This window comes from Cherax quadricarinatus, chromosome 75 (assembly GCF_038502225.1).
Source record: "Cherax quadricarinatus isolate ZL_2023a chromosome 75, ASM3850222v1, whole genome shotgun sequence".
In the NCBI taxonomy this organism is placed as follows: domain Eukaryota; kingdom Metazoa; phylum Arthropoda; class Malacostraca; order Decapoda; family Parastacidae; genus Cherax; species Cherax quadricarinatus.
This window is the reverse complement of record NC_091366.1, coordinates 1,320,827-1,334,783: the sequence shown is the minus strand read 5'-3', so window position 1 is coordinate 1,334,783 and position 13,957 is coordinate 1,320,827. Positions and strand designations below refer to the sequence as shown.

General features: G+C 38.9%; 1 protein-coding gene across 1 annotated transcript in view; it reads right to left on the bottom strand.

Moving 5' to 3' along the window:
* Polr1A (RNA polymerase I subunit RpI1) overlaps positions 1-13,957 on the bottom strand; it is a 53,153-nt gene that overhangs the window by 26,198 nt on the left and 12,998 nt on the right. Inside the window, exons 7-14 of the mRNA XM_070100873.1 lie at positions 12,427-12,627; positions 11,469-11,693; positions 9,616-9,807; positions 8,425-9,120; positions 7,663-7,836; positions 5,622-5,780; positions 2,008-2,165; positions 782-863 (exon numbers count right to left, since the gene is read on the bottom strand). Coding sequence (XP_069956974.1) covers positions 782-863; positions 2,008-2,165; positions 5,622-5,780; positions 7,663-7,836; positions 8,425-9,120; positions 9,616-9,807; positions 11,469-11,693; positions 12,427-12,627 — 1,887 coding nt within the window. The remainder of the gene's footprint in view (positions 1-781; positions 864-2,007; positions 2,166-5,621; positions 5,781-7,662; positions 7,837-8,424; positions 9,121-9,615; positions 9,808-11,468; positions 11,694-12,426; positions 12,628-13,957) is intronic.

Sequence of the window (13,957 nt, the reverse complement as noted above, 5' to 3'; positions counted from 1 at the left end):
AAAAAAAGAAGAAACACATTCACCATCATTCACCCCATCACTGTCTTGTCAGAGGGGCTCCAATACACAGTTCAAAACTGCAAATATCCCCACCCCTCCATCAGAGTGCAGGCACTGTACTTCCCACACATCGGCCATTTCCCACTAAAGCTGTACAATGTAAAAGAAGACATTCATCATTGCTCACTTGTCAGCTATCTTCCCAGAGGTGCACATATAAATTAATTACCCAGAAAAAATAGAGATCTTACTACCAATCTTGAAACAACTTGAATCACACGCATAATGAATGATTCCTTCATCCAGTGTTCTTCTAGCCATTTAAACCCTAATATAAGATACCTCTGTTTTGACTGATGCCATAAATATTTTAACTTTATCTGTTATCTGTCTGCTTGACCCATCAACCCCAAGTTGGTGGGTCAAGCAGGCAGACAAGTCAAGACTGATGGGCTGAACACATCGACTCAAGGCTGAGGGACAGATCACCTCAAACTCTTCCTCATTTTCCACTTTTCTCTGCAGTGGGCTGAAGGAGCCACTACGTGGCAAAACGTTTCCAGAATAAAGATGCCTAAATGTTGCACAAGTGTCTCATTTATCAACTTGTGGGCTTTATAAATTATTTATTCACACGAGTACACTTTGTTATCCTCTGGCTACAACAGACATTTAACGAACAACACTAAACTGCCGTCCTCATTACTGGAATACCAGTTTCTGCCCCATGTGTAGAAACAATTTCAAGAATACACAAAAAGTATAACGAAACGTAACTTACCTTCGAACCCTTGGCTCCTGTGTCTACCATCATCCTCATATGATTGTCCAAACTGCGCCGTATAAGTCCTCGTTCGTTTTCTCTGAATTATGAAGTTTGGAGAAAAATAACTCATTATCAGGACATTTATTATTTATTGAGATACTGAAACATTAACTACTAAAAAATGCTGTTTTTTTTAATTTAGCATAATAAATTTCATATTCATTACATAAATTTGTCAGCATACACCTACCATCCTACTTATGACCTGCTCGACTTACGACCACTCGACTTACGACCGTGTTTTTTATGCCAAATTTCTGGGAAATAAACAACTATTTGTGTTGTACACAGTGTTTATCCTAAACCTTACAGTATAAAATACAGTACTAACAACATAAAAAGTAAAGTAAAACATGAAATACCAAAATAAAACAATAAAATAAAGTCATTACAAAAATGTGATGTTGATATTCAGTAGTAAGGTTCGACTTGCGTCCATTTCGACTTACGACCGGTTTCTCGGAACCGAACTCGGTCGTAAGACGGATGGTAGGTGTACTCAACCACATTTAATACAGCACTGTACTTCTTTCACAACTGTACTTCCACTCACCCAAGTGACTGTAAGTACAAAATTACCCATATTGTTATTCCCTTATTAATCTTAAGTTTACCCGAAATGCTCTGCATATATTATAGGGACTTTTGGTATGTTGACCCAAATATCATTCACCTTGTATAAACATTGCATCATGCTGTAATAAACTTATTATTATTATAATTATTATTACACATACTGTGTTGTTAGTTACACATTTACGTAAGACTTTAGTTAATAATTTTACTTTATAAATTATATTTTCTCCAAACTTAGTGATCTCTTCAGCTCACACAAATAAATATACAAAATGCAATATATGTAATAAGAAAATTTAAATAGGCTACAAATTAACAAAATTTATTTTAAATTGAACCTATGTCTGTATTTAATCATATTTAAAATGCTAGTCAACAATACTTTAATGAATGCTTATAATAAGTCACGAGGTGACAATCTCAGGAGATTAATTGATCTGTATATTTCGAAGAGGATCCCAGAAGAGGGTTGAAATATATAGCTCAAATAATCCCCTTAGTTTTTGTCTCCATGTAGGTCATTATTGAACAAAAACTTCATAAAAAGTAAGAAAGAGGGAGCACTGCAGCAGGTCTACTGGTCCATGCTAGGCTTTAAGATTTACCCAGTGACTTCTGAAGTGGTTGAACCCAGAACGGATGTGTAAGCCGCGTCAATGGCTGCCATGTCCTTTTCACTGCCTTTCATGTGAGCCTTCTCATAATAATCTTGGAAATGTTCCTCTGCGATGCCAAACTTGGCACTCACCTCAGCAGGAGTTCTCTGTCAATGTATTTTAATATGCTTTATAGGTAAATTTTGGTCTAAATTTAATATCAGTATGCACTAATAACCCAGGTTATTTGTGTATTGTTCCAAGTTGTGTATTGTTCCAGGTTATTTGTGTATTGTTCCAGGTTGTGTATTGATAAATTAGACACATGTGCAATCCTTGGGTATCTTTATTGAGGAAACGTTTCGCCACACAGTGGCTTCATCAGTCCATACGTAGGAGAAACTTGAAGAACAGGAGGAGAATGAGGTAATCAGTCCCTCAACCTTGAGTCGATGTGTTCAGTCCATCAATCATTCTATTCAAGATTGATGGACTGAACACATCGACTCAAGGTTGAGGGACTGATTACCTCATTCTCCTCCTGTTCTTCAAGTTTCTCCTACGTATGGACTGATGAAGCCACTGTGTGGCGAAACGTTTCCTCAATAAAGATACCCAAGAATTGCACATGTGTCTAATTTATCAACATGTCGGTTCTCTGAACCATTCATCTACAAAGGTTGTGTATTGTTCCAGGTTATTTGTGTACTGTTCCAGGTTGTGTATTGTTCCAGGTTATTTGTGTATTGTTCTTTCAAAACACTATCTTGTATCAAAAAAAAAAAAACTTTCTTTTCTTCTTTTTTTTTTGGGTCACTCAGCCTCGGTGGGAGACTGACAATACGTTATAAAAAAAAATGTATCTCATAAGTTATCAGTTCACTTACTATGAGTTCTGTTTACAAAATATAGAGTAAAACCCCAAAACTGGAGTGCTCCATTTCTCTGTCATTTGAGCCCAAAATAATAAATTTAAAAAAGTCAACGTTATCCGTGCAGGAGGCCTGGTCACAGACTGGGCCACGGGGGGTGATGATCCCCGAAACCGTCTCCAGGTATCCACAATAAAACGTACTAACACAATAAATCATTTCCCCCAGAGAGTCAAAATAAACATCTTTCTGACCAATATTTGGTGACATATTTATTACACTGTGGCTCTGTATAGTAAATGAAGCTGGATTGTTTCATTATATACCTGGAGAGAGTTTCAGGGGGTCAACGCCCCCGTGGCCCAGTCTGTGACCAGGCCTCACATACCTAGTAACTTTACGAAAGCTTTATACAACTATTTTTTTCCCCAACAAACCGGCCATATCCCACCTAGGAGGGGTGACCTGAAAAGAAAAATAAAGGTTTCTCTATTTAAATTCAGTACTGTGCAGGAGAACGGGTTACTAGTCCCTTGCTGCCGGCATTTTAATCACCTCTTAGGACACGCATGGCTTATGGAGGAAGAATTTAATTTCACTTCCCCATGGAGTTCATTATATATCTAGTAACTATATACAAGTTTTAAACAGCTATGCAGACACTTAATAACCCACCCAGCTGTATCTTATGTGTCAGATTATCACTCATGGAAATGTGTAAGGTATAAAGAACCAAAAGGAAGAATATAGTGGCTGGAACAATACTGTGACTGGAACAATACTGTGACTGGAACAATACTGTGACTGGTACAATACTGTGACTGGTACAATACTGTGACTGGAAAAATACTGTGACTGGAACAATACTGTGACTGGAACAATACTGTGACTGGAACAATACTGTGATTGGAACAATACTGTGACTTGAACAATACTGTGACTGGAACAATACTGTGACTGGAACAATACTGTGATTGGAACAATACTGTGACTTGAACAATACTGTGACTGGAACAATACTGTGACTGGAACAGTACTGTGACTGGAACAATACACAAATAATCTGCACATGGTTTCTGTTTCCTATACCTGGCGAAGGTTTCGGGGATTAACACCCCTGTGGCCTGGTCTGTGACCAGGCCTCGCACGTTATTTGTGTAGTGTAAGATATAACGTGATTTTTCTGACAAATCCTAAAAGAACACTGACAGCTGCTGACTTCACACAGAAAACTTTCAGATAAACACTTGATATTTTAAAAACTGAAGGGGCAGAACAACCCTGTAAACAGCCCCTTTCAACATCAAAATGATTTCAGATTAATAAAAAAAAAAAAAAAAAAAAAAAAAAAAAAAAAAAAAAAAAAAGGGGGTACATTATACATACAGCCTCTCTTCACTTAGCAACGTACTCATTTACCGACAACTTGGACTTATGATGGGCTCTCTGACCAATATGAATACCTAAATAATGTATATTAAAGCTGATTTCCTCTATTCTGTTTATTACAATATACAGTATATTACTGTATAAACAATTAAAAAAATATCAGAAATGTTATAAATGGTGCAAAAGTGACATTAAAACAATATCAAAGATGGTTGACACAAACCCACTACCATTATAGTATGCTCCTCACTCAGTGACAAATTTGTTTACCAACGTGGTCTTAAGAATGGACCTCCGTTGTTAAGTGAGGAGAGGCTGTATATTTTTTTTAACACAAGAACCGTTTGCCACCAGGGCACGGTGGCCCAAAACAGAATAAGTGTAATGTCTCTTCATTTCATATTTAGTAATTTCTGCAGAAGGTATTACAAGCCCCTTACTCCCTGCACTTGATATATTTTCATATATAATTTGGACTGAGCATTTTCTGTCATTATCAAAATACATTAAATGATAATTCATTAACTTGAGAATGCATTTAAGACACAATTAGCAATGTTTTTACAGACCTGGCAACACCAAACAGTACTCCAAGCAAGAGAGCACAAGTATATCGTGTTATAACTGGCATTATTTCTCGTTATCAAAGTTCTCATTACCCACCCTGTCATTTTTCTGGCTTCCTGTTACACCCAGTGACATCACAGACCATCGCTCCACGACTGCATTTTTCAAATTCTTTAGTAGTCAATGTAGATAATGTTTATGTTTTGATATTCTATTGATGCAGAAAAACAATTTACCGTATTTTGCGGCTTATTAGACGCATTTTTTCCATAAAATGTATTCCCCTCAAGGAAGGTTCCTTGATGTTGGTGAGGGGCTCTTGATTTAGGGAATTGGATCTGTGCTCCAGTTCCCCGAATTAAGCCTGAATGCCTTCCCCCCCCCCCCAGGCGCTGTATAATCCTCCGGGTTTAGTGCTTCCCCTTGATTATAATAATAATAATAATAATCCATAAAATGTCTCCCAAAACCACCCTGCGTCCTATAAACTGAAGGACAGTGACAGGTGCTATAAGTCTGGGGTGTGGGGTGGGCTGTAGCTCTCCCAGTTACATCCGATGCCAAGCCAATAAAACTAAAACAAGTCTTATAAGCTGCGTCTTATAAGCCACGAAATACGGTACTTCCATATGCAAACAATCTGATAATTGTAGAATAAGCAACATACTACCCCTATGTAATGACCAAGATGGACTCATGGCCGATAATATATGGTAGTCTACGCAAGATGCAGACAGCTTGGTACAAGGGAATACAATCATACGAAAAGAAAATAGCAATTTATTATCTTCATACCTTTATAAGATCAGCCAACACTGCTCTGCGTTTGGCACTAACATGTGATGGTGTAATAAATTCTTTGACACTGATGGTATGGCCAGCCCACTTGAGATAATATACGCATAGACGGTTGATAGACGACAGCAGCTTGGAAGCAACACTTCCACCGTATAACTGTAAAACAATTACATTAGCAACATGCCTACATTTAAAAAGCAATTAAAGTTTAATAACCATGGGGACTACAGTACAAACATGTGTAAATGAATTTGACACATGTGCAATATCTGGGTATCTTTATTTGTGGCAAAACATGTGTAAAACCCAACTCTCCTTTGTATTATTTTCTATACAAAGGACCCTGCTTTAGAGCGCTTCACTTTACAGCACTTCGCTAATGCGGCAGTTTTCAATTACAGTGGACCCCCGCTTAACGATCACCTCCAAATGCGACCAATTATGTAAGTGTATTTATGTAAGTGCGTTTGTACGTGTATGTTTGGGGGTCTGAAATGGACTAATCTACTTCACAATATTCCTTATGGGAACAAATTCGGTCAGTACTGGCACCTGAACATGCTTCTGGAATGAAAAAATATCGTTAACCGGGGGTCCACTGTATATGCATTCTTCATTTATCCAGACTTCCTACAATAATTATATTCAACATTCATTATAAGCTAAGGTTGAAAACACTTTAAAGTAAGTAATGTGTGTACTGTATATGCATTTTTAAGGCCTCGCTCTGTTGCTCACTTAATATGTGATAGTGTAAACATGTTGTCAGACTTATATGCAGTTGAAGGCTATGTTTCATTTTATAGTGGTTTTTGCTTTACAGCAGTAGCCCAGAACCTAACCTGCTGTATAAGTGGGGCCCTCCTGTACAGCAGTAGCCCAGAACCTAATCTGCTGTATAAGTGGGGCCCTCCTGTACAGCAGTAGCCCAGAACCTAACCTGCTGTATAAGTGGGGCCCTCCTGTACAGCAGTAGCCCAGAACCTAACCTGCTGTATAAGTGGGGCCCTCCTGTACAGCAGTAGCCCAGAACCTAACCTGCTGTATAAGTGGGGCCCTCCTGTACAGCAGTAGCCCAGAACCTAACCTGCTGTATAAGTGGGGCCCTCCTGTACAGCAGTAGCCCAGAACCTAACCTGCTGTATAAGTGGGACCCTCCTGTACAGCAGTAGCCCAGAACCTAACCTGCTGTATAAGTGGGGCCCTCCTGTACAGCAGTAGCCCAGAACCTAACCTGCTGTATAAGTGGGGCCCTCCTGTACAGCAGTAGCCCAGAACCTAACCTGCTGTATAAGTGGGGCCCTCCTGTACAAGTAACTTGTTTTTAAGTTGATGAACCACAAAAATAACTTGACTCCTGTACTGCTTTCCCACTTGCCATGTTTCTTTTTTTATCCAAAGCAAATCCTTTTTTTTTTTTTCTTTTTTTTTTTTTTCAACAAGTCGGCCGTCTCCCACCGAGGCAGGGTGACCCAAAAAAAAGAAAGAAAATCCCCAAAAAGAAAATACTTTCATCATCATTCAACACTTTCACCACACTCACACATTATCACTGTTTTTGCAGAGGTGCTCAGAATACAACAGTCTAGAAAAATACACACATAAAGATACACAACATATCCCTCCAAACTGCCAATATCCTTTTTATATAATATATATTATCCAAAGTATATCCTTTTTTCAGTCTTAAAATATATCAAATGACTAGACAATGCTACAGTACAAATTTTTTGAGCTCAACCCGAGCCATTAATGGCTAAATGTGAAAGGTTTCAATTAACCCTTAAACTGTCCAAATGTAGATCTACCTTCACTCGCGTAGCACTCCGAGCGTAGATCTATGTTTTTTTTACTTAAGAAAGCATGTAAAATTGAACGTAGATCTACGTTCACTTGCGTAGCGCTCTGAATGTAGATCTACGCTTTTCTTTTACATAAGAAAGGATGTAAAATAGAACATAGATCTATGTTCGGAGCACTATGTGAGTGAACGTAGATCTACGATTGGACAGTTTAAGGGTTAAAAGGCACAACTTACATCATAACACGTATGTATAAGTCCATAGCTTGTGGACCCAATAGCATTCTTATCAATAACACCACACAGCAACTCTCCGTCAACCATAATAAAATCAGAATCGGTCATAGCCCCGCGTTTTTTCTCTGGGAAGCCACCAGCTTTCCACTCTCTTGGTTTGTTAGTCTGCCACATCTATAAAATGTAAGATTATTAATTATATGGCAGAGAGAAATGTCCATGTTTGTACCATATATACTCAACGAATCAAAGGCTTAATTTTTGGAAAAGTAATTTGTAAACAAATGTAGTTTTTGCTTATTAAAAAAAGTTCTGTTTCAAGAATTGGTCTCTAGGAAATAGGCACAAATTTTATTTTATCATGCTGGCCGTCCCCCACCGAGGCAGGCTGACCTGAAAAAGAAAAGCTCTCACCATCATTCACACTATCACTGTCTTACCAGAGGCATGCAGATACAACATTTTACATGTCACTCTAAACAGCAAATATCCCAAAACTATCCTTTAAAGTGCAGACATTGTACTTCCCACATACCCACTTACAAATGGGGCACTTAGAAACCATTTACAGTTTTTACAACTGTCAACTTACAGTACGAACATCTATTAAACATGCGTTAAACATAACCATCATTTTTCCCAATGCTGTCTATACAAATAAACTCATTTAAGTCAAAAACTTGGACCCTAACTCATTTTTAAGTTCTTGAACCTTCAGTATATCAAATTTATAGCTAAGATGTACATAGTGTAAAATCTTACATCCACTTTAACCGAGGTCTTGAATGTGAAAGATGGTCGTGCCACGTTTTTTGGAATGATGTTGTGGAGGAGGGTGGAGATGACCTGCTTCCCAGACCACAGCTGCTTTGGCTTTAGAATCGCAGGAGGCAACATTTTAATCCTGTCACACTTGTCAGACAGTCCAGTGTAAACTAACTGCTGGTAATCTTCACGTGAGAAAAATGTTTGCCTCATGGTCAGCATGACACTGGCTACAACACAATCTTGAATGAGCCCAGCAAGTGGGGATCCATCCTTTGGTGTAAGATACTGATTATGAGTTGTTACAATATGGTGAGCTTCACTTCTTGCTAACTCATTCTGAGGGAAGTGCAGATTTAGCTCATCACCATCAAAATCTGCATTGTATGCTTTGCAATTTGCATAAGGCATACGCAGAACCCGATCTTTTGGTAATACACGGGCACGGTGAGCCTGGATACTAGGACGATGAAGAGTCGGCTGGCGATTCATCAACACAAAATCACCATTCTGCAAATGGCGATACACAATCTTGGTGGCATTGACTCTCCGCACGTGTGATTCTGGTGGAGTGAGAAGCTTGTTGGCAATGGCAATCCTTTGGATAGCATCATCGTCTCTGAGACGCTTCTTCTTGCCTTCTTCATCTTCAATCATCACTGCTCCAGGATACACTGCAGGACCATTCTTCACCTAAAGAAAAAGATCTGAATATATCATACACTCTTAACTAGCAGACAACTGCATACTTATAACATATCCCTCAGAAAATAGCTGACATTTACTTTTAGATAACCATATGCACGTAACAAAAATATGAAAATTTGCTAAATTATATAAATACATTTCTTGAGTGGGAAAGGTAGTACAGCCTCTCCTCACTTAGCGACGTACTCGTTTACCAATGACTCGGATTTATAACGGGCTCTATGACTAGTATGCACACCTAAATAATGTATATTAGAGCTAATTTCCTCTATTCTGTTTATTGCAGTACACTACTGTATAAACATTTAAAAATATACCAGAAATATTACAAATGTTGCAAAGGTGACATTAAAACAATATCAAAGATGTATGCTCCTCACTTAGTGATGAATTTATTTACCGATGTGGTCTTAGGAACGGAGCTCCGTTGTTAAGTGAGGAGAGGCTGTAGTGATAAAAAAAAATCTAAGAAATACTTACAAGCTGCCGGAGTTCTTGTACATTCCACTGAGTGACAGGAACTGGGTATGTGAGTTTAAGAGCAAAATCCATGGGTACACCTACTTCATCGACTGCGAGGAGTGGATCAGGTGCGGCTACTGAGCGTGCTGAGTAATTCACACGTTTGCCCATGAGATTTCTCCGAAACAAACCACATTTCTTCTCTATTACCTTGAAGAAAAAATTAGACGATATAAATTTCACCAGTATTTAAAAACTGTGTGTGTTCATTTTCTGTATATTATATAATCATAATTTTACAGTAGAAATGAGCAAGACAGTGATAGTGTGAATGATGGCGAAAGTGTTTCATTTTTGGGTTGCCCTGCCTCAGTGGGAGATGGCCAGCGTGTTTAAAAAAAAAAAATGAACACTTTGCATCTTATTCACCCTGACCTCACTGCAATCAGAGAATGCAAGATAACAGAGGTGATAACACATGCTTTCTTCACTAGGAGGTACCACATTGTGAGAAAAGCCAGGAGGGAAGGGAACAGGACTGTTAAACAGCAGTGCTGCAGACTGTAATAATTTTACTGATTACAGTCAGAACTTTAATCAGTGAATGAACAAAAAGGCACAATACCATAACTGGAACAACATGTAAAGAACCCACACATATGAGAGAGAAGCTCAGGATGATGTTTTGGTCCAAACTGGACCATTAACCCTTAAACGGTCCAAACGTATATATACGTTCACTCGCGTAGCACCCCAAATTTTTTGAGGAAAAAAGAAATCTTTTCTTTTAAAAGGAAAAAAGAGCATATGGTACCCAGGTATCCCCAATTATTTTAATATGGAACACAGTAAGTGAACACACCCATTCTCTCATGTCTAGGTAACTCAGGCTTATTGTGGCAATGTTGAATGAATGACAAAGAAAACGTATATATACGTTTGGGGCGCTACACGCGTGAACGTATATATACGTTTGGATCGTTTAAGGGTTAATATATCACATGTAAAAATGGTCCAAGTCAGGCTGAAATGTCATCCTGGGCTTCTCCCTCTTATGTGCAGGGTGTTTGTGTGTTTAAATCAACAAACATTCTAGGGTGTTGTGGATGCCACATATAGCCCACCCGCGAACAACACGACATCGAAGTTGGGATATGAACATATTCAAGCAATAATGAGTGAAAAGAACTGCTGAATCAGCAAGCACAGAACACAAGGAACATATCACAACACACATTTTATATAGCATACAGTGAGTGGGGTCAAGACAAAGAAGTTAGGCAACACAGTAAATGAAACACAGTGGACTTTTAAGTACTGCTTCTCTGGCTTTGTCTCACTTGCCCTTAATTACTGCACAATACATGTGTTTTGTGATATCTTCTCTATGAATATGAGAAAGCCCCTTTGTGAGTAAAAAAAAATTGTACAGTGAACGTTTTTCCCTGCATATTAAGTCTCATACATTCAAGCCTTTTCAATGAACACATGAAGACCAAGAGAGGGTATAATCACAACATTAAAAATATTAGGAGGGATAAAAAGGGTAAACAAAATTACAGTATTCCTTACCATAGATGCAATAAATCAAACTGTACACCCAAATGAGCCACAGGGATATCAGGAAGCATCTTTAAGTGGTGAAGAAGCAAAATGAAAGTGGGCACCACACAGAGGTTCAAGATGAAATGACAAAATTAAATTACAATGGTCAGTCAAAAATTTAAAGATGAAACCAAGAGCTATAGCTCAACTCCCAAGGCAAACTCAAATAACTAATTACAAATATATAATTGTAATATTGTTAAAAAAATACAGGTTAGTAATTTCTAAAATAAAAGCTTTTCATATGTACAAAGATAACAACTAACCTGTCGGATCCCTCTAGTTGTGAGCTTCGACGAAGAGTTGATCTCAGAATCAAAGAGGTTGTCAACGTAACTTTGCATCTGGTACCAGATGCTCTGGGTCTTCTCCACAGGTGTTTCTCCTGAGACTTCTGAGAGAAGATACTTGAGTTCTTCTGGCAGCTCTGTAATGGTTCCTTTCACTACTGAGATGAGAAATGTTAGAACCTTAGCCATTCTCACCACACCCTGTAAGAAGTAAACTTTTTTAAATCCTCCTAAAATCCATGTGTGTAATGTGTCAGTCTGTGTTACCATACATAATACAGCATATTATGCAAAAAAGACAATTAAGAGTGTGCTAAAATCAGAGGTGGCTCCAGAATTTCTATATAGGAAGGATACACAGATAATCTGCACATAGGAAAGAGGAGCTTACGATGACGTTTAAGTCTGACTTGGACCACTGACAAGGTCACACTAACAGAAAAGAGATGGAGTCAGTATATAGAGGCAAGATGGCAGGGACAGTATACCTGGAGAGGGTTTCGGGGTCAATGCCCCCAGAGCCCGGTCTGTGACCAGGCCTCATGGTGGATCAGGGCCTGTTCAACCAGGTTGTTACTGTTGGCCACATGCAACCAGGCGTACAAACCACAGCCCGGCTGGTCAGGTACTGACTTTAGGCGTCTGTCCAGGGCCTTCTTGAATACAGCCAGGGGTCTATCGGTAATCCCCCTTGTGTATGCTGGGAGGCAGTTGAACAGTCAGTATTGTGCCTTTTTGTTCTCTATATAAGAAAGGTTTAGGGTCAGCAGTCTGGGCGAAGGGGGCTAGAGGACTTAGTCTTGAAGCTGTGTTAGTGGGGTTTGCATTATCCCCTTACACCCAACACTGGTTAAAATTACCCCCTTGACACCCAACACTGGTTACAATTACTTCTCGACACCCAGCACTGGTTAATATCAACACATTCCCTTACCTTCAGAAGAACACTGCTCTCGTGTTCCACCATTATTCCGCCCTGCAAGTTACATGGACGAAACTTTGGAGGCATAACCAAGAGACAAGTCATAAAAAACAAGTCAGTAGGATGCTCCAATTTTGATGATGCCAGTATGGGATACAAACACACCAATAACTCTTTATCTTTTTCCCAACACTTTCGCAGAATGGTACGAATCTGAAAAAAGCAAAACGAAAACATTACATGTATGTATTAGTTTTCGAAGAGTAGCCCTACACTAGAAATGTACATAATTTTTTTTTTTTAGTGCAACAGCCGTCTCCCACCAAGGCAAGGTGACCCAAAGAGAAAAATTAAACTTTTCTTTTATGCATGTGGTAATTTATACAGGCATTTTAGTAGCCTCTTACGACAAGCATAGTTTACGGAGGAAGGATTCTTCTACACTTCTTCGTGGAGTATAATGATAATTTTTTTTTTTCAACAAACTGCCCGTATCCCACCAAGGCAAGGTGACCTAAAAAGAAAATTTAATAATTTATATAGAAGGGGTTACTATCCTGTTACTCCTGGCATTTTAGTTGCCTCTTACGACACACATGGCAAACACAGCTGTTTCTACCATCCAACACACAGTGATGTAGACAGTTCTACTTCTACTATCCAACACACAGTGATGTAGACAGTTCTACTTCTACTATCCAACACACAGTGATGTAGACAGTTCTACTTCTACCATCCAACACACAGTGATGTAGACAGTTCTACTTCTACCATCCAACACACAGTGATGTAGACAGTTCTACTTCTACCATCCAACACACAGTGATGTAGACACAGCTACTTCTACCATCCAACACACAGTGATGTAGACAGTTCTACTTCTACCATCCAACACACAGTGATGTAGACAGTTCTACTTCTACTATCCAACACACAGTGATGTAGACAGTTCTACTTCTACTATCCAACACACAGTGATGTAGACAGTTCTACTTCTACTATCCAACACACAGTGATGTAGACAGTTCTACTTCTACTATCCAACACACAGTGATGTAGACAGTTCTACTTCTACCATCCAACACACAGTGATGTAGACAGTTCTACTTCTACCATCCAACACACAGTGATGTAGACAGTTCTACTTCTACCATCCAACACACAGTGATGTAGACAGTTCTACTTCTACCATCCAACACACAGTGATGTAGACAGTTCTACTTCTACCATCCAACACACAGTGATGTAGACAGTTCTACTTCTACCATCCAACACACAGTGATGTAGACAGTTCTACTTCTACCATCCAACACACAGTGATGTAGACAGTTCTACTTCTACCATCCAACACACAGTGATGTAGACAGTTCTACTTCTACCATCCAACACACAGTGATGTAGACAGTTCTACTTCTACCATCCAACACACAGTGATGTAGACAGTTCTACTTCTACTATCCAACACACAGTGATGTAGACAGTTCTACTTCTACTATCCAACACACAGTGATGTAGACAGTTCTACTTCTACCATCCAACACAC